The 19,847-nt window shown below is 38.9% G+C and overlaps 1 protein-coding gene across 1 annotated transcript in view; it reads right to left on the reverse strand.

The window, feature by feature from the left end:
• The window catches only part of MED13 (mediator complex subunit 13), a 125,795-nt gene that overhangs the window by 40,130 nt on the left and 65,818 nt on the right, over positions 1-19,847 (reverse strand). The window contains exons 10-16 of the mRNA XM_015120024.3: positions 14,055-14,268; positions 11,127-11,208; positions 6,662-6,783; positions 3,993-4,083; positions 3,646-3,860; positions 3,163-3,359; positions 1,184-2,100 (exon numbers count right to left, since the gene is read on the reverse strand). Coding sequence (XP_014975510.1) covers positions 1,184-2,100; positions 3,163-3,359; positions 3,646-3,860; positions 3,993-4,083; positions 6,662-6,783; positions 11,127-11,208; positions 14,055-14,268 — 1,838 coding nt within the window. The remainder of the gene's footprint in view (positions 1-1,183; positions 2,101-3,162; positions 3,360-3,645; positions 3,861-3,992; positions 4,084-6,661; positions 6,784-11,126; positions 11,209-14,054; positions 14,269-19,847) is intronic.

A 19,847-nucleotide genomic window follows, 5' to 3' on the forward strand; every position in this document is an offset into this window, starting at 1 on the left:
CGGCCATCTTTTTTTTTTTTTAGATGGGAGTTTCACTCTTGCTGCCCAGGCTGGAGTGCAATAGTGCAATCTTGGCTCACTGCAACTTCCGCCTCCCAGGTTCAAGTAATTCTCCTGCCTCAGCCTCCCAAGTAGCTGGGATTACACGTGCCCGCCACCAAGCCCAGCTAATTTTATATTTTCAGTAAAGATAGGATTTTACTATGTTGGTCAGGCTGGTCTCGAACTCCTGACCTCAGGTGATCCGCCTACCTCGGCCTCCCAAAGTGCTGGGATTACAGGCATGAGCCACCGTGCCAGGCTGAGAGATCTCTTAAAAAACAATCAGAATAAGGATCATGTTACTCCCCTTGTCAAAACTGTTCAATAGGTTCCCATCACATTTAGTGCAAACCACAAAGGCCTTACATGGTCTATAAGACTCTAAATGATGCTGGTGAATGGCTACCTCTTAAATTTCATCTCCTTCCAGTCTCCCTATCACCCAAAGCATTCCAGCAACATCAGTCACCTTAATGTTCCTCAAACACGTAAAAACAAAATACTCCCTCAGGGTGTTTGCGCTGCCTGAAACACTCTTCCCTCATTTAACTACATAGCTCATATTCTACTTTATGTAGGAGTTTGCCCAAATGCTATCTCCTCAGTATCTTATCTGACCATACATCTAAAATAGTACATACATGTCTTTTTCTACTCTTTTACTCTGCTTTTTCTCCAAATTACTTCTATTATAAGCTTTTTTGTTTATTTCCTATTTTCTCCACTAAATTATAGATTCAAAAAGGGCAAAGAATATGTGTGCTTTGTTCAACAGTGAACCTAGGATAACACCTGGCACATACAAGGTGCCCAGTAAATACTTAACGAGTGAAAGAATGTTGAATAAAGCAGACCATTAGCAATGTTATGCTAATATACGCAATGTGCCTTTCATATTCCTACGTAAGTATATAATTACAGATTTATAATAACCATACTTTTATTGGTGACATTAAATTAAACCGCTAAGAAATTCACCCTTTAAAAACATCATCCTTAAAAGAGTTTTAAGTCCAACTTTAAATGTCTTTATTTGCTATATGGGTAATTGCCTTTATTACTTTTTCCTAAGAATGAAAAGCCAAGTCATACAACTAAAGTGAAATAAGCAAACAAAACAGTATTTTATTAGCATACTTACCATTTCTTTTGGACCAGGGGTGTAAGCATGAACTTTTCACAAGTGCTTCATCAACTTTTCCTCCTGACATATTATCCATGAATTGACGCCCATGTTCTAATGCAAGGTAGCAGTCATTGCAACAGTCACGCTCTTCAACACGTACCCAATTGCTAATTACACCACTTTTAGGAAAAGGATCTTGGTCTGCTGCTCCAAAGGGTGAAAATAAATTAGTGCACTGATCCTGTAGCAATAATATCAAATCATCAGATAGTTTTTCAGATTCCTTTAGTCCTCCATTAACATGTTCAGCAGAGGTACCCCTGAGAGCTTCAAAACGTTTTTCTGCTTCTTTGCCACAGTCTGTATTGCGTCCTATGATATCTAGTTCATCTTCAAGAAATAATCCTGAACTGTTTCCAAATTTTCTGTTCATGATAGCACTGAAGCCACAGGTACACCTATATTGTGCTTCCTGCGTTGGATCTGGAATGTAAACTCCAACATCGGCACCCTTGATATTCATGTTGCAGACACAGATGCAACAACTATCAAAGTTACAGTCTTTAAACAAATTCATAACTGATTCTGAAAGGATGAGGTTTACATAAAGACTGTGTGCTTCAGGGATGGAAGGGACAGTTGCAGGTTCAACAGAATTAAGGGGTCTGCATGTAGATGGGGTAGAAGCTGGTGAATACAAGTCTGAATTTTCGTATTTGACTGAACCTTGAGCACTAGCAGGTCCACCAGCTCCACGAGGAGTTCGAGGAGTCCTTGGAGTCCTTGGAGTTGGAAACCGAGGGGTGGATGGAGAAGGAAGAATTCCTGCTCCGCTGTTACTAGGAGGTGCACTGCTAGGAGGCATCCCAAAAGAAGTATGAGTTTGAGGTGTATAAGCAGGGCCATATTCTTGATCCATATTACTTCCATCACTATCATCACCAGGGTAAAAGAAAATCAAATACATATATAAAGGAACATATTAGTAACATGAAATACAACTAAAAACGTCCCAAATGTTTTTCAATTACATAGAAAATTACGAAAGGACAAGTATTGCAAGAATTACAAGTACAGTCAATTTTTATTTCTGGTTAACATATCTACTCTAAGTGATTGTGGACTAAGGATCAATCAACAAGTTCAAATATCATTAATAAGTACTGTATACACTAATGCGCACCAAGACATCCATATTTACTATCTATAAATTATGTTTACTAGAAATACTTATATTTCCTTGATTCTAAGATGCTACTGACTGTAAAATAAAAAATGATTAAAAAAATGATTTCAGAGATGCTCATGTGTAAAAAGGGAAAAATGGTAATTTTAAGATGCTACCACTTATAAGACATCTCAAATTCAGATTTCTTTCAGCCTTGAGTTGAAATGGACAAAGTCAGAGATGTTAAAATGTGACACGTGTGGAAAATATGGCAAATGTAAAAGTGGAAGCAATTTAAAATTGCAGCCCAAAAGAAAAGGTGCTTCTGAATACAAATCCAGCATAATAGTCTTATGTTTCCTAATAGTTTAACCATACCTAATTAACCTTTTTTTTTTTTTTTTTGAGACGAAGTCTTACTCTGTTGCCCAGGCTGGAGTGCACTGGTGCAATCTCGGCTCCCTGCAACGTGTGCCTCCCAGGTTCAAGTCATTCCTGTGCCTCAGCCTCTCAAGTAGCTGGGACTACAGTCACACTACCACGCTTGGCTAATTTTTGTATTTTTAGTAGAGACGAGGTTTTGCATGTTGGCCAGGCTGATCTCAAACTCCTGACCTCAAGGGATATGCCTGCCTTGGCCTCCCAAAGTGTTGGAATTACAGGTGTGAGCCACTGCTCCCAGCCAATCACTATAATTGATTAACCAGAAATAATTTTTAGAATTTTCAAAAACCAATTTTCTTTTTCCAGCATACCAAGTAAATCTATGAAAAAAAATTAAAGCTGTATAAGAATTCATATACTATTATAACAACATAAATCATACCCCTCTTTGATGAATGGCATTGTAGACCCTGAAGAAAGCAATTCCAATTTTCCAACAGTCCAACTCTGACGATAAATACACTCTTCTGGCAATTTGATAGGGGGCAGATATTGGCTTGGTAGAGTTTTTAGAGGTGCAAACATGGAACATCCCACTAGAATTTGACAATTTTCAGGCTTATAGACATAAGAAAAATCCTACAATATAAAGATGGTAGGTTTTCAGTATCTTATCTTCTGGGGGGGAAAATAAAAAAAAATCTCAAACAGGCTCTGGACCTTTTTTCCCTTCTTTAAACAGAATAAAATGTAAATACAATTCTATTATTTTCTTAAATGCATTCTTAATAGTGACACAACAATTCAGTCTTCAACTTAGCTACAAAACTGCAACCACTATGAAATAATTTTTGACTATAGCAATAAACTAATTCTATAAGAAAATACAGGAAGTGAATTATTTTTCTAGAAAAAACATACTTACTTTAATTTCAGAAGGTTTGGGACTACAGAATCCCTCATCAACCTCAATTTTGAACTGTGCTCCTATACTAGAACTATTTCCTTCTAGAACAGTTCCTCCAGGTGTTGTATCCATACTACCATATTCTTTATTATTCATATTCATTGGGGAAAATCCCATAATATGTTGCTCCAATGATGGTGGTGTAGGATACATTTTATGAAGATCTGCAGTGCCTATATTTAATAAAAACATACATTTTAACATGACTAAAAATAGGTGAATCTGTGGTTAAAACAAAGGGAGTGGGGAGCTTTGTTGAGATTAAGTTTGCAAATTTATCACAAGCACAGATGATGGAAGCTTACTTATGCAAGACAACGGGTCCAGATTTCCTGTCTTTGATTCCTTGCAGCTGGTTTTATCATCTGATCCATTCGCTGATTTTTTAGATCCAGGCTATTTAAAAAAAGCATATTTATCTAAAATTTTACATCCAATGTGATCTCAAAATAGTAATCATTCAGATATAACTTAACAGTAAAGCCCATTCATTAAAAGTAATATTTTGAATCTGTGATACAGCCAAATACATACTAGTGTTGAAAGATATAATACATTTCTTAGATCATCACTGACTTCATACTTATTTATTTGGTAATATTTATTTGGTAAGCCTCCAAATTAAAAAGAAAAAGTTCCTCCAATGAAAATGACCAATACTTTCAAAATACACAGAAGTAAGGTTAACCTTACTTAAAACCCAAAATAGGGCCGGGCGCGGTGGCTCACGCCTGTAATCCCAGCACTTTGGGAGGCTGAGACGGGCGGATCACGAGGTCAGGAGATCGAGACCATCCTGGCTAACACGGTGAAACCCCGTCTCTACTAAAAAATACAAAAAACTAGCCGGGCGAGGTGGCGGGCGCCTATAGTCCCAGCTACTCGGGAGGCTGAGGCAGGAGAATGGCGTGAACCCGGGAGGTGGAGCTTGCAGTGAGCTGAGATCCGGCCACTGCACTCCAGCCTGGGTGACAGAGCGAGACTCCGTCTCAAAAAAAAAAAAAAAAAAAAAAAACCCAAAATAAGAGGCCGGACGTGGTAGCTCACACCTGTAATCCTAGCACTTTGGGAGGTTGAGGCAGGCAGATCAAAAAATTTGAGGCCAGGAGTTCGAGACCAGCCTGGTCAACATGGTGAAACCTCACCTCAGCCGGGCCTGGTGGGGCATGCCTGTAATTCCAGTTACTCGGGAGGCTGAGGCACAAGAATTGCAGGAGGCTGAGGCAGAAGAATTGCTTGAGCCTGGGAGGCAGAGGTTGCAGTGAGCCGGGATTGCACCACTGCACTCCAGCATGGGCAACAGAGCAAGACTCTGTCTTAAAATAAATAAAAATAAGGCCGGGCGCGGTGGCTCAAGCCTGTAATCCCAGCACTTTGGGAGGCCGAGACGGGCGGATCACGAGGTCAGGAGATCGAGACCATCCTGGCTAACACGGTGAAACCCCGTCTCTACTAAAAAATACAAAAAAACTAGCCGGGCGAGGTGGCGGGCGCCTGTAGTCCCAGCTACTCGGGAGGCTGAGGCAGGAGAATGGTCTAAACCCGGGAGGCGGAGCTTGCAGTGAGCTGAGATCCGGCCACTGCACCCCAGCCTGGGCTCGACAGAGCAAGACTCTGTCTCAAAAAAAAAAAAATAAATAAATAAATAAATAAATAAATAAAAATAAGAAAACTTGCAATAAGAAGGAGCAGTAATTAACATTAGAAATGCTTTTTGGTAGAAGATACTTGCAAAGCATTTGTCTCCTTAAGTTGAACACATTAAAGTTTCGTATATAATCAATCACCCACCTATCAAAATTCTTATACTTTTACCTTGTTTTAATAGTCTCCTTACTCCTGCAAAAATACTGTTAACAGGTAAAACTAAGTACAAACTTAAGAAGATCTAATGACAAAGCAATAGGGTTCCTAAGTTTTCATACATTGAACAAACAAGTTTTACTATCTCCAAGCTCTTACCAATGTTTTCAGAGCTAATATTAGTTCTATGTCTTCTGTTAGACAGTTTGTGATAAATATTAATAAGAAGACCACGTTCTGACTACAACCTTTTTATCTCAGAGGAACCACAGCTGATACAGGAATGGTAGTAGAGAGAACGTATTAATGTGCCAAAGCATTCAAGGATATAGTCACCTAGTAAAGGGTGCCTTAAAATGTACTACACTATGGGATATACAGTAAAAGTTTATGTATCTGCAGCATATATATGTATATGTACACACACACATATACACATATAGAGAGATATATATGTTGAGAGAGGACTAAATGCATATTATACAGTAAAAGAAAGACCAAATGTACCACAGAAGTTTCCAAGCTACCTTTATGCAGATAAAAAGGAATTCCCTTTTATGATAATGCAGCACCCAACTCACTAATTTGACAGAGACTTGACATTCTAGGGAATCTCATTTTAAGCTTTAATTTCTTTTATCTTCACTTTTCTCTGCAAATGGGTGTTAAAGATTAAATATTATTTTTTCCTCTTTTATTGTTATATCATGTATCCGTCTTATAATAATAGCTGTGATGCAAAACAAATTCAAAAGAACTGGTATTCCTTAATAAATTGACGAAGTAAATAATGTCAATTATTTATGTGTTCTCTGAATGAGTAAATTCCAGGGTCATTTCTCAAACTACAGAATCAAATAGGAAAATAATTCTGCTTCCTAAAACTGCAAAATAGAACATATGGCAGAGCTCAAATTAAGGTTAATCATGTGTCCTCCAATGTAAAAACAAAAGGAGAAACAAAACCCTCAAAGTTTATAGGTGACATTATGGCAAGACTACTCAAACATGAGATTTAAAAAAGAAATCAATGAATGAGATTTTACTATAAAATATTTCCTATTGTTCAGGGCTAAAACATAGTATTAAACTCACAAATCACTTCTAAAAAATAAAAATAAATAAAATCAAGGAAAACAAACTATACTCAGTTCATTAATGAGATACTCACTGTTAGTTCATCTTCATCAGAATTGAAGAGATTATCAAGGTCAGTAAAAGACACAGCCAGGTCTGAGTCATAAATCAAACTTGTTGATGGAGGACGGGCATGACTAGCAGGGCGAGGAGCATCTACAAAAGTCAATCAGAAAAATAAAATTAAAACTGCTACTACTACACCTGTAATCCCAGCACTTTGGGAGGCCAAGAAGCGTGGATCACAAGGTCAGGAGTTCAGGACCAGCCTGGCCAAGATGGTGAAACTCCGTCTCTACTAAAAATACAAAAATTAGCCGAGTGTGGTGGTAGGCGCATATAATCCCAGCTACTCGGGAGGCTGAGGCAGAGAATTGCTTGAACCCGGGAGGCGAAGGTTGCAGTGAGCTGAGATCATGCCACTGTACTCCAGCCTGGGAGACAGAGTGAGACTCCGTCTTTAAAAAAAAAAAAAAAAAGGCCGGGCGCGGTGGCTCAAGCCTGTAATCCCAGCACTTTGGGAGGCCGAGACGGGCGGATCACGAGGTCAGGAGATCGAGACCATCCTGGCTAACACGGTGAAACCCCGTCTCTACTAAAAAATACAAAAAAACTAGCCGGGCGAGGTGGCGGGCGCCTGTAGTCCCAGCAACTCGGGAGGCCGAGGCAGGAGAATGGCGTAAACCCGGGAGGCAGAGCTTGCAGTGAGCTGAGATCCGGCCACTGCACTCCAGCCTGGGCGACAGAGCAAGACTCCGTCTCAAAAAACAAAAAACAAAAAACAAAAAAAAACTGCTACTACTGACCACATAAGTACTATTCTGTTTAAATTAGACATATAACTTTAAGGTCATAAGGGGATTATGCAACAAGAAATTGCACTTTATTGTTTAAAGTCTAGAAAGTGTTTTTATAGAAAAAAAAGTTATAAATAAATGGTTATATTTTTCCCAGGAAGCTCACTATAAGGTCAAGTAATCCATAAAATAGCTAAGTACGCTACATGAATAATTAATGCATCAAACAAAAATATAAATGCCATTAGAAAAACAGAATTAAATACACACACATATTTGTAATTTTTTTTTTTTTTTTTTTTTTTTTGAGACGGGGTCTCGCTCTGTCACCACCAGGCTAGAATGCAGTGGTGCAATCACACCTCACTGCAGCCTTGACCTCTCGGGCTCAAGCAATCCTCCCACCCCAGTAGCTGGGACTACAGCAACATGACCCTATGCCCAGTTAATTTTTTTTTTTTTCCCCTCGAGTTGGGGTTTCGCCATGTTGCCCAGACTGGTCTTGAGCTCCTGGGCTCAAGCAATCCACCTGCCTCTGTTTCCCGAAGTGCTGGGATTACAGGTGTGACCACCTCACCTGGCCTATATTTTTCTATCTTTCTGAAATGTAAAGGAAGAACAGAACAATGATTAAGAGCTGACTCTTGGGCCAGACAGATTTTAATCTGAAGCCCAGCTCCACCACTAACAGTATGACCTTCGACAAATTACTTAATGTCTCTGTGCCTCAACACCAAAAATAAAATGTAATAGAATGTCAGTAATGTGCTTTGCCCAGTGCTAGGGAATATTCCAGGATAGGTAAGTAGGCCAAATAACCCAATTTGTTTCTGAGTTTTTTTTTTTTTTTTTAAATGTATGTATTGTGAAATGGCTAAATCAAGCTACTGAACGTATTCATTACCTCATATACAGGTACTTTTTTTTTTTATGGTGAGAACACTTAAAATCTACTCTGAATTTTCAAATGTAATATCTATTATTAACTGTAGTAACCACAATTTACAATAGATCCCTTGAACTTATTCCTCCCAACTGAAATTTTGTGTCCTCTGGCCATCTACCATTCTCCCACCCCCAGTCTCTGGTAATCACCACTTTACTTTCTACTTCCATGAATCCAACTTTTTTTCTTTTTCTTTTTTTTTTTTTTTTGAGACAGTCTCACTCTGTCGCCCATGCTGGAGTACAGTGGCACGATCTCGGCCCACTGCAACCTCTGTCTCCCGGATTCAAGCGATTCTCCTCCCTCAGCCTCCTAGTAGCTGGGACTACAGGCGTGTGCCACCACACCCAGCTAGTTTTTTGTATTTTTTAGTAGAGACGGGGTTTCACCATGTTAGCCAGGATGGTCTTGATCTCCTGACCTCGTGATCCGCCCATCTCGGCCTTCCAAAGTGCTGGGATTACAGGTTTGAGCCACCGCGCCCGGCCACTGAAAGTACATTTTAAGTATTCTCACCACATACACACACAAAAGGTAAGTATGTAAGGTAATGCATATGTTAAATAGCTTGATTTGCCCATTCCACTTATATATATATACACACACATATACACACACACACATATATAATAATTCCAAGTGTTTGTTCACTGAAGACTTGATAGTACTTTGAAGCTTACAGTTGTGAGGTTATAATAGGAGACTAACAATTCTCCTCGTACCAGTCTCCACTGTTTAAATTATAACTGAAAAAATGATTTAGAATAAGATAAACTATAATTGTGTTGTGACACAGAATATGAGTAAAATGTTTAAAAAAAGTAAATATATATATTTTGGGGTGTGTGTGTGTGTGTGTGTGTATATATATACACACACACACACCCCGCCCCAAAACATCATGTTGTATACCATAAATATATGCAATTTTTACTTGTCAATTAAAAGAATAAATTACTTTAAAGGTTAAATGGGTTTTGTAAATGATTTACTATACTATGTCTCTCTATTCCATTCACAAGGAGTTTAAGTCAGACACATTCAAAGTGGAGTCTTCACCACTGTATTCCCAACACCCAAACAGTACCAACACATAACAGGTGTTAACTAAATATTTGTTAATTAGTGGCCTCAGAACAGCTCTCTTAACTTGTGTGTGTGGGAAGAAAATGACAACAAAATTCCAGTAAAGTTTAATTGAGAAATTGTGGTTTTAGATCTGAAGGACTGTAGGCAATGACCTTATCTCCTCATTTTACAGGTGAAAACTTTAAAACATTTTACTCATATTTATTCTATGTCACAACACAATCATAGTGGAGCTTATTCTAAATCATTTTTCAATTTTTATTTATTTATTTATTTATTGAGACAGAGTCTCGCTCTGTCACCCAGGCTGTGGTGCAGTGGCACAATCTTGGCTCACTGCAACCTCTGCTCTCGGGTTCAAACAATTCTCCTGCCTAATCCTCCCAGTAGCTGGGATTACAGGCACCAGGCACCACACATGCCTTATTTTTGTGTTTTTAGTAGAGACGGGGTTTCACCACGTTGGCCAGGCTGGTCTCGAACTCCTGACCTCAGGTGATTCACCTGTCTCGGCCTTACAGGTGTAAGCCATTGCGCCCAGCCCATCTTGGCTCACCACAACCTCCACTTCCTGGGTTCATGAGATGCTCCTGCCTCAGCCTCCCAAGTAGCTGGGACTACAGGCATGCACCACCATGCCCAGCTAATTTTTATTTGTTTGAGACAGAGTCTCGCTCTCTTGACAGGCTGGAGCGCAGTGACATGATCTCAGCGCACTGCAACCTCTGCCTCCCAGGTTTGAGCATTCTCCTGCCTCAGCCTCCCAAGGAGCTGGGACTACAGGCGCGTGCCTCCATGCCCAGCTAATTTTTGTATTTTTTTAGTAGAGACGGGGTTTCACCATGTTGGCCAGGATGGTCTCGATTTCTTGACCTCATGATCTGCCCACCACGGCCTCCAAAACTGCTGAGATTACAGGCGTGAGCCACTGCACCCTGTCTAATTTTTGTATTTTTTAGTAGGGATGGTGTTTCACTGTGTTGGACAGGCTGGTCTCGAACTCCTGACCTCAAGTGATCCACCCACCTTGGCCTCCCAAAGTGCTGGGATTATGGGCGTGAGCCACCACGCCCAGATCCATTTTTCAATAGTTTAAACAATGGAGAGAGGTATGAAGAGAACTGATAGTCTTCTAATTATAACCCCCATAGCTATAGGCTTGAAAGCAGTGTCTTCAGAGAGCAAACACTTGGAGTTATGATGATGAAACACTCTACTGTCAACCAACTGGACATCTGTATCTTTCTCCTATTTTTTTCAAGTGTGTTTTTCCTGGATAGTATAACTATAGCCTTGGCATAGTATAATAATGGCCTTTCTCAATCACTTTCCAGTCAATATGTGCCTTCATTCTTTTACTTCCTTTCACATAATTCCCAGTAGAAGGGTGTGAGAAATCTATTACATAAAACTGAGTTTTTAATGGAAAACTATTTTTATATGTAAAAACAGGAAAGAGGTTGCAACAATTCAAAACACAAATTCTATCACTTGAACTTGCTTCTTCCAATAAAAGATAACCAATAAATCCATCATTTAAGAAAGATTCCTTTCTATGAAACATAATGAATTATACAAAAAGGAGTATTAGAAGTCCAACAATATCAGATCAGTCTGTAGTAACAATCCTGGAAAGCAATATTTTGATTAGGAAATAAAGGTTTTACCTTGCTTGATAGAGGGACTAAATAATGACATAGCATCTTCTTCATGTGATAACACTGTTACACTAGATGTCCCATCTTCTACCTGCAAACAAATATTGCATGTTAGGCTGAAATATATGATTTACCAACAATAAAATCTACCAATTATTGAGGAGCTATGTGTCAGGCATCCAGCTAAGTGTTTAACATAATCACTGATTATTATAGTTAACAAGTGAGTAGTATGCTTATTATTATTTTTTTTTTGAGATGGATGCTCGCTCTATCACCAGGCTGGAGTGGAATGGTGCAATCTCGGCTCACTGTAACCTCTGCCTCCCAGGTTCAAGCGACTCTCCTGCCTTAGCTTCCCGAGTAGCTAGGACTACAGACCCATGCCACCACGCCCAGCTAATTTTTGTATTTTTAGTAGAGACGAGGTTTCACCACATTGACCAGGATAGTCTCAATCTCTTGACTCTGTGATCCGCCCACCTCAGCCTCCCAAAGTGCTGGGATTATAGGTGTAAGCCACCACACCTGGCCTGTAGTATGTTTATTTTATAAATAAAAAAGTAAAGACTCTAATGTGCCCCAGAAAATATGGCTAATAAGTAGTGAGAGCTGAAATTTTATCCTAAATCTGTCAAATTCCAAAGTCCATGTTCTTTTTTTTTTTTTTTTTTTTTTTTTGAGACAGAGTCTCACTGTCGCCGAGGCTGGAGTGCAGTGGCATGATCTTGGCTTGCTGCAACCTACCCCTCCTGGGTTCAAGAGATTCTCCTGCCTCAGCCTCCAAAGTAGCTGGGATTACAGGCATTTGCACCACCACACCTGGCTAATTTTTGTATTTTTAGTAGAGACGGGGTTTCACCATGTTGGCCAGGCTGATCTCGTTCTCCTGACCTCAGGTGATCCACCCACCTCGGCCTCCGAAAGTGCTGGGATTACAGGCATGAGACACCACTGTGCCCGGCCAGTTCATGTTCTTTCTATTACACCTGCAGCCTTCCCAGCTACCACTACTCTCATACTTCCAAAAAGACAAAATTTCAAGTATCTGGCATATAGTAGGGCTAAGTAAAACTATGTGAAACTAATTCTTTGTATTAAATGTATTACTGGGGGCTGGGCATGGTGGCTCATGCCTGTAATCTCAACACTTTGGGAGGCCGAAGCGGGCAGATCACTTGAGGTCAGGAATTGAAGACCAGCCTGACGAACATGGAGAAACCCCATCTCTACTAAAAATACACAGAATTAGCCGGGCGTGGTGGTGCACAGCCTGTAATCTCAGCTACTAGGGAGGCTGAGGCAGGAGAATCACCTGAACCAGGGAGCCGAAGGTTGCAGTGAGTGGAGATCGCGCCATTGCACTCCAGCCTGGGCAACAAGAGTAAAACTCCGTCTCAAAAAAAAAAAAAAAACAAAAAAAAAACCCACACATATTATTGGACCCTTTTCATAACTTTACAGATTTCGGTTTTCTTTTTTTTTTTTTTTTTTTTTTTTTTGAGACGGAGTATTGCTCTGTCACCAGCCTGAAGCCCAGTGGCATGATCTCGGCTCACTGCAACCTCTGCTTCCTGGGTTCAAGCGAATTCTCCTGCCTCAGCCTCCCAAGTAGCAGGGATTACAGGCGCCCGCCATCACACCCAGCTAATTTTTGTATTTTAGTAGAGACAGAGTTTCACCATCTCGGCCAGGCTGCTCTCGAACTCCAGACCTAGTGATCCACCCACCTCAGCCTCCCAAAGTGCTGTATTACAAGCATGGGCCACTGTCCTGGCCAATTTTCATATTTTGTATTTAAGACATAATTCTTGTTTAGCAAAGTTATCTTAATCTTAACAAATTCTCATATATACTATATACTTGCACTTCATTTTTACTTTTAGGTGCACTGTAAGTTCCTGAATCACATATTCAAAAATAGCACATATTTTTTATTTTTTATTTTTTTTATTTATTTTTTATTTTTTATTTTTTATTTTTTTGAGACGGAGTCTCACGCTGTTGCCCAGGCTGGAGTGCAGTGGCGCGATCTCGGCTCACTGCAAGCTCCGCCTCCTGGGTTCACGCCATTCTCCTGCCTCAGCCTCCTGAGTAGCTAGGACTACAGGCGCCCGCCACCGCGCCTGGCTAATTTTTTGTATTTTTAGTAGAGACGGGGTTTCACTGTGGTCTCGATCTCCTGACCTTGTGATCCGCTCGCCTCGGCCTCCCAAAGTGCTGGGATTATAGGCTTGAGCCACCGCGCCCGGCCAAAAATAGCACATATTTTTTAAACTCAGTGATGTATATTCTGTTTTATCTTTGAAAACTGGTAATTCACTTACAACGTATTTTTAAATCACTGTCAAAATAGCCTACCTAAATGTCCTGATTTCCATTACGACAAAATTTAATACACCCTTTATCCAACTCAGAAACTTTTAAACAACAAAATATGTTCATTATTGAAGATCAGCTATAATCGGTACCATGTGCATTCAAAAAAATACACTTTTCTTTTTTTTCTTTTTGAGACGGGAGTCTCGCTCTCTCACCCAGGCTGGAGTGCAGTGGCCTGATCTCGGCTCACTGCAACCTCTGCCTCCTGGGTTCAAATGATTCTCCTGCCTCAGCCTCCTGAATAGCTGGGATTACAGGCGCACACCACCATACCCACCTACTTTTTGTATTTTTATTAGAGACAGGGTTTCACTATGTTGGCCAGGCTGGTTTCGAACTCCTGTCCTCACATGATCCGCCTGCCTCGGCCTCCCAAAGTGCTAGGATTACAGGCATAAGCCACCGTACCCGGCCAAAAATACGTTTTTCTAAATAAATGATTACTCTTTCTATTCTAAGACAAAAGAAGTGAAATAATTGTGGTACTAAGAGTGTTACTATATGCAGTGCTACAAAATCAACAGTGACCTTTTGGTATACTGTGATTCCTCTTACCTTGTGTTTTTTTCCAGCTTCTCTCTCACTATTTTGTCTATCTTTTTTATCAGGAAAAAGGAATTCCTCATCTCCTTCAACAAATGCATATGGATCAATTTTAGGTTCTTGTTCTGCATCAGAGGCTATTGCTGAAAGATACTGGTTTTTAATTTGATATTGCTGCACTAATTCATCAGAAATTTTTAAAGGTTTCTTACATTGCACCATTAACCTGCATAAAAAAATTAAAAAAAATTAATTATCCACATAAGCATTAAAAATTTCCAAATGACATAAGTATCATAAGGTTTTTAGAACTACTTAAAGATTATCTAACCTGCAATCCCTTATTTCACAAATGAGGAGGCATGAAAATATTAAATAATTTGTTGAAGTCTAAAATTCACCCATAGAGAAATGGGGCCAAAATCCAAGTTTCCTAACTATATGATCTTTCCACCAAAATACGTTGTCTTTAGGTAATTCACGGTTCTCAAATCCTCAAGCACATTTTGTCCAAATCCATTCCCTGAAAGGGGCTCTTAAATCTAAACTGCTCCACGACAGTAACTCAAAGTGGGGGCTTTATAAAAGTGAGGTAAGATACTTTTAAACAATGTATACAAAGAAAGTGATTATGGTTTTTTTTTTTTTTTTTTTACTGCCATGAGTAGATACTTTAAGTTTTAAATTTTTGAAGGACTGATTTGTGTTTCATGAAAATAGCATTATTACTATTAATTGTGGCAAGATGTTTCACAATGGAAAGTGAAGTTTCAGTGCAAGTATCTGAGTTCTTTTCTAATCACATTGGCACATGAATTTTTAAGCTATTGGTCTTCTGCTTCAACACAGCAAGTGAAAAACTGCTTCTCTTTATTCTCCTAAAATAACCAATAAAATGACAGGAGATGACAGAGTAAAAGAGAAGACAACAATGAAGTTGGAAAGATTAGCTAGTGGAAACTGACAGACCACAGAAAGCTAAAATCTAAGGATAAAAGAGGGACACCACAACAAGAATCAAGCTGATCTATACCAAAGAACCTTGGAAAGTATCAGGACTTTTTTCTCTCTGAAGACCCGCCTGCTCGGTGAGTGTGAACACAGAATCATTAGCTTCTGGTTTGCATAAGACACGTTTAGACTCTCAAATTCCTATTCTCTTGGGTATACAAAGCTAAAGTTCTCAACCTGTCATAACAGCAGCTAGCAGCCAAGCTTATAGTCAGATCATATCCAGAATCTTGCAATGACTACTTCACTCTCAGAAAAAAACCAAAGTCTTTATATCATCCTATGAAAACTTCCCATAATCTTGTTCTTCTCTCCAACTTCATCTTTTACTATTCTAGTCCTCTCTTATACTGCTTCCAAGGCCTTCCTTTATGTTCCTCAATGGGTTCCAGATCCATTCCCGGCTATTTCTTTTATTGGGAACATTCTCCTTCCAAATATCTGCATAGCCAACTCACTTCCTTCAAGTCTTTGTTTAAATGTCACCTCTCTCTGAGACCATAACTACCTTATTTAAAATAACAATATGCCCATGCCCATTTGCCTCAATAATAATCCCCCTTAACCTGCTCTATTTTCCTGCGTAGCATTTATCTTTTAACATATTACATAATTTATTAAGTTCATAGTTGACTGTCACACTAGAACACAAAAGCTCCACAAAGACAGGGGGCTTACCTTTGTTCACTAATTTAGCACAGATGCCTAGAGTACCTGGTACATAATAGGTGTCAATACTTGCTAATGAATAAATGAAATCTAAAAATCACAGACTGAGATGTTTTTGCATTAGTACTACTAAAATACAGTATCTTGTACTCTGAAATTAACAATTTTTACACACTAGAAGGTACCAATGCCACTACTTACCTACTCTGAGTACTAAGACAAAAACTGTAAGATATGTAAGGTCTGGGAGCAATGAAGGTATCTGCACATTGCACATTCTTTGAGTGACAGGGAAATCACACCTTATTCATCTATTCACTAATGCCTAGCACTAGCAGCACGTGATCGCTTACAAACTAAGGGCAAAGCAGGCCATCAAAACAAAAACTGATTTCTAAACATGCTATCAAATGCTCAAATATATATCATTATTATTCCAAATATGCCCCAGATTTATCCCAAAAACTAAAATCCCAAGTATACAAAAACTTTCTTCTGTGGGAACATAATGTTAGCACACTGTCATTGGGGATATGTTTTATAATTAATCACCAGAATAGTTCTGTTGTATAAACAGATGAGTATCAAGTGTAGTTTTTTATCTCACCACATTAGACTCTAAATAACCGTTAGCTGAACTGTCTACCAAATTTCACTAATGCAAATCTTTTCAAAATAGTAATTCTAGCTACTTTGATACGTACTTTTCTTATTTAACACTTAAAATAATATGTTAAGATAAGAAGCAAAGGGTATTATCCCTTACTTTGATGTGGAAATTATGTAAAATCAAGGGCTTTGCCAAGGTCACACAGTGGCAAAGTCAGAGACGAAAAGATTTTAAGTATTCATATTCAAATAACTATTCTTAGGGAAGAAAGTATAAGAAATCTCCCTGCCCCCGGCCTGAAAGACACTACTGCTCTTTGTAGAGACAAATAAAACAACTCTGTGTTTCATATTAAGTTGTCGTCTGGCAGAAGTATAAAAACCTTCACACTGTTTACGTAAGTAGTTGCTAGACTACTGTGCAGTAACATTATTAAAAAAACCAATTCTACTGCACAGGGCTCTATTAAAATAAAAATGAGTAAACCAAATGCATTACCTAAATATGACTTTTTGTTATTTTATTGAATCATTCTCACAGACATTAGGATGTGCAAAGAATTTAAATGTAGTCAATTTCAAGAGGATCAAGACACAATAAATTTTAAAATATAAATCATTTACATTATACATTCTATATTTAAAGCTGATAAAAAATAGAATTAAAAATTGTTACTTTTAAGAGATGCCAGATAAAAAACTCTAATTACCATACTGTCAACATTAATTATATAGTACACATACACTTTTAGAATACGAATAACCTCTCCTTTCCTCAAACGAACTTTCACATACAGCCAAATAATTAACTACAGACACAGTTTCAATTAGACATAAAGCTAAATACAGACAAACTGCAAAAAGATCAGGTACAGCCATGAACAGCAAGTGCTGCAAGGCCCAAAGCAAATTTAAATTATATTATTCATTAATTCATCTCCTTCCTTTTACTATGACAATAACATACTATCCTGAAATGTACTCATATATAATTTAACATCGCTTATGGTAGCATATGCTGTTATGCCTTTATTCAATAAAAATTCTTCCAGATGAGGTATGACAGTTTTTAAGGATTGACAATTATAGAAGCAGATAAGCTATAGACGGGAAGTTAAGAAACAAATGAATGCAATAATGTCAAAATCTCCCCACCACTTTTTTTCTTTTTTTTTGTTTTGAGACAAGGTCTTCTTGCTCTGTCACCCAGGCTGGAGTGCAGTGGCGCGGTCTCAGCTCACTGCAACCTCCACCTCCGGAGCTCAAAGTATCCTCCCTCTTCGGCCTCCTGAGTAGCTGGGACTACAGGCGTGTACCACCACACTTGGCTGGTTTTTTATGTTTTGTAGAGACAGGATGTCACTATATTGCCCAGGCTGGTCTTGAACTCCTGGGCTCAAGTGATCCTCCCATCTTTGCCTCCCAAAGTGTTGGGATTACAGGTGTGAGCTACTGTGCCCAGCCTAAAATCTCCCACTTTTTAAATGGTACTTTTTTCTATTACCATCTCCTATATTCAGAATCAATCCTTAAACTGAGTCAAGGTCACTGTCAAAGGAAAGCTTTATTGCATTAAAATAAAACAGGAAATATAGAAGACTTACTTAAAAGATTTAGGGTACAGTAAAATCAAAACAGGTTTATTTCATCACAGGCTTCCTTCTGTGAAAGTCATTCAGAACTACCTTTTAGAGATCAAATAATGCATTCTATAACAATATACATACAAATCTGGTATATCACTAATACAACATTGGAGTTAATTATATTGATGAACATCATGGTATATCCTGATATACTTTGGCCACAGAATAAAACATGTAAAGAACTATGCTCAAATACAGTTCTTTCTTTGCTCAGGGTTGAGACAGGTTTCCCTCTAAATCAGAATAACGGACTAAACCACCACAAATTCTTCTAAAACTAAGTGCTAAACCCATGAAAAAAGATACAATGTTTCTTGCCAGAAATTTTGCTGTCTTTAAAATTTATACGGTTCTTAGCCTCTATTCTGAAATACATACTATCATTAATTAATACAGAAACTAAAAAGAATTAGAAACAAAAAAAGATATTTGTCACATGTATCTTATATATGGGTTATGCTGTGTTCCATTCCAACCTCTCCTTCCCCACAAGTAAATTCTAACAAATTAGAGGAATTTTACTTTTAAAAACATAGTCAATGAAAAGTTAAACATAAAACTTCTACACATGAAAGTCTAAGAAAAAGGGTACTTAGAAATGATAAATTCTATAACTCTATACTAGTTAGGTAGCCGTCACCACCTAAAACTGCTGATCAGAAAAATCAAGAGGGCTGCGTGCAGTGGCTCACATCTGCAATCCCAGTGCTTTGGGAGGCCAAGGTAGTAGCATCACCGGAGACCAGGAGTTCAAGACCAGCCTGGACAACATAGCGAGATCCTGTCTCTCAAAAAAAAAAAAAAAATTAGCTGAGGGGTGTTGTCACATGCCTGTAGTCTCACCTTCTTGGGAGGCTAAGGAGGATGGATGGCTTGAGCCCAGGAGCTCAAGGCTGCAGTGAGCCGTGATCATGCCACTGCACCATAGCCTGGGTAACAGCGCAAGATCCTCTCTCTTATAAAAATAAAAAATAAAAATCAAGAGTACAAATTTCTTTCACTAACCCACTATTATGGAAGGACAGTGCCACCTTTCAACAGCAATCAATGGAAACATTTATTTATACCAAACAGAAAATGCAGTTTCACTTAACATAAATAAAACAAAGCTTTGAATTTCTGCTACTGTAATTTTCTATGAAGTCACACACCTGTAAAGGTTCCACTATTACAAATCCACTAATTCTTTGTTTCTACTGATGCATTCTTGTCCTTTTGCATTGTATATCTACTCTGGATTATTTTTTTTTTTTTTTTTTTTTTTTTTTTGAGACGGAGTCTCACGCTGTTTCCCAGGCTGGAGTGCAGTGGCGCGATCTCGGCTCACTGCAAGCTCCGCCTCCCGGGTTCCCGCCATTCTCCTGCCTCAGCCTCCTGAGTAGCTGGGACTACAGGCGCCCGCCACCGCGCCCGGCTAATTTTTTGTATTTTTAGTAGAGACGGGGTTTCACTGTGGTTTCGATCTCCTGACCTTGTGATCCGCCCGCCTCGGCCTCCCAAAGTGCTGGGATTACAGGCTTGAGCCACCGCGCCCGGCCTACTCTGGATTATTAACAGTCCCCTCTATTAAGTTTCAGACATTATCCCAACTGCCTGATGGAATCTCTCAGCAGGTACCTCAAACTGCATTCACATTTTTACAATGTACTCACATTACATGCACATAGCTAAAGTCATGTAGTACAAAAAGATGAAAAGCCTAAGTATCTCAATCTCTCTCCTTCAAGATAACAAGTACTATTTCTATCATCTAATTAAGGTGGAAAAAAACCTACGTATACGCCAGCATATATGTATGCACATATGTACTTTGTTCCTCATCTACATACAGAGCTTCCCATATCAGCCTACACAGATTTCCTTTAAGTGG

The sequence above is a fragment of the Macaca mulatta genome, chromosome 16 (genome assembly GCF_049350105.2).
Source record: "Macaca mulatta isolate MMU2019108-1 chromosome 16, T2T-MMU8v2.0, whole genome shotgun sequence".
Taxonomy (NCBI): Eukaryota; Metazoa; Chordata; class Mammalia; order Primates; family Cercopithecidae; genus Macaca; species Macaca mulatta.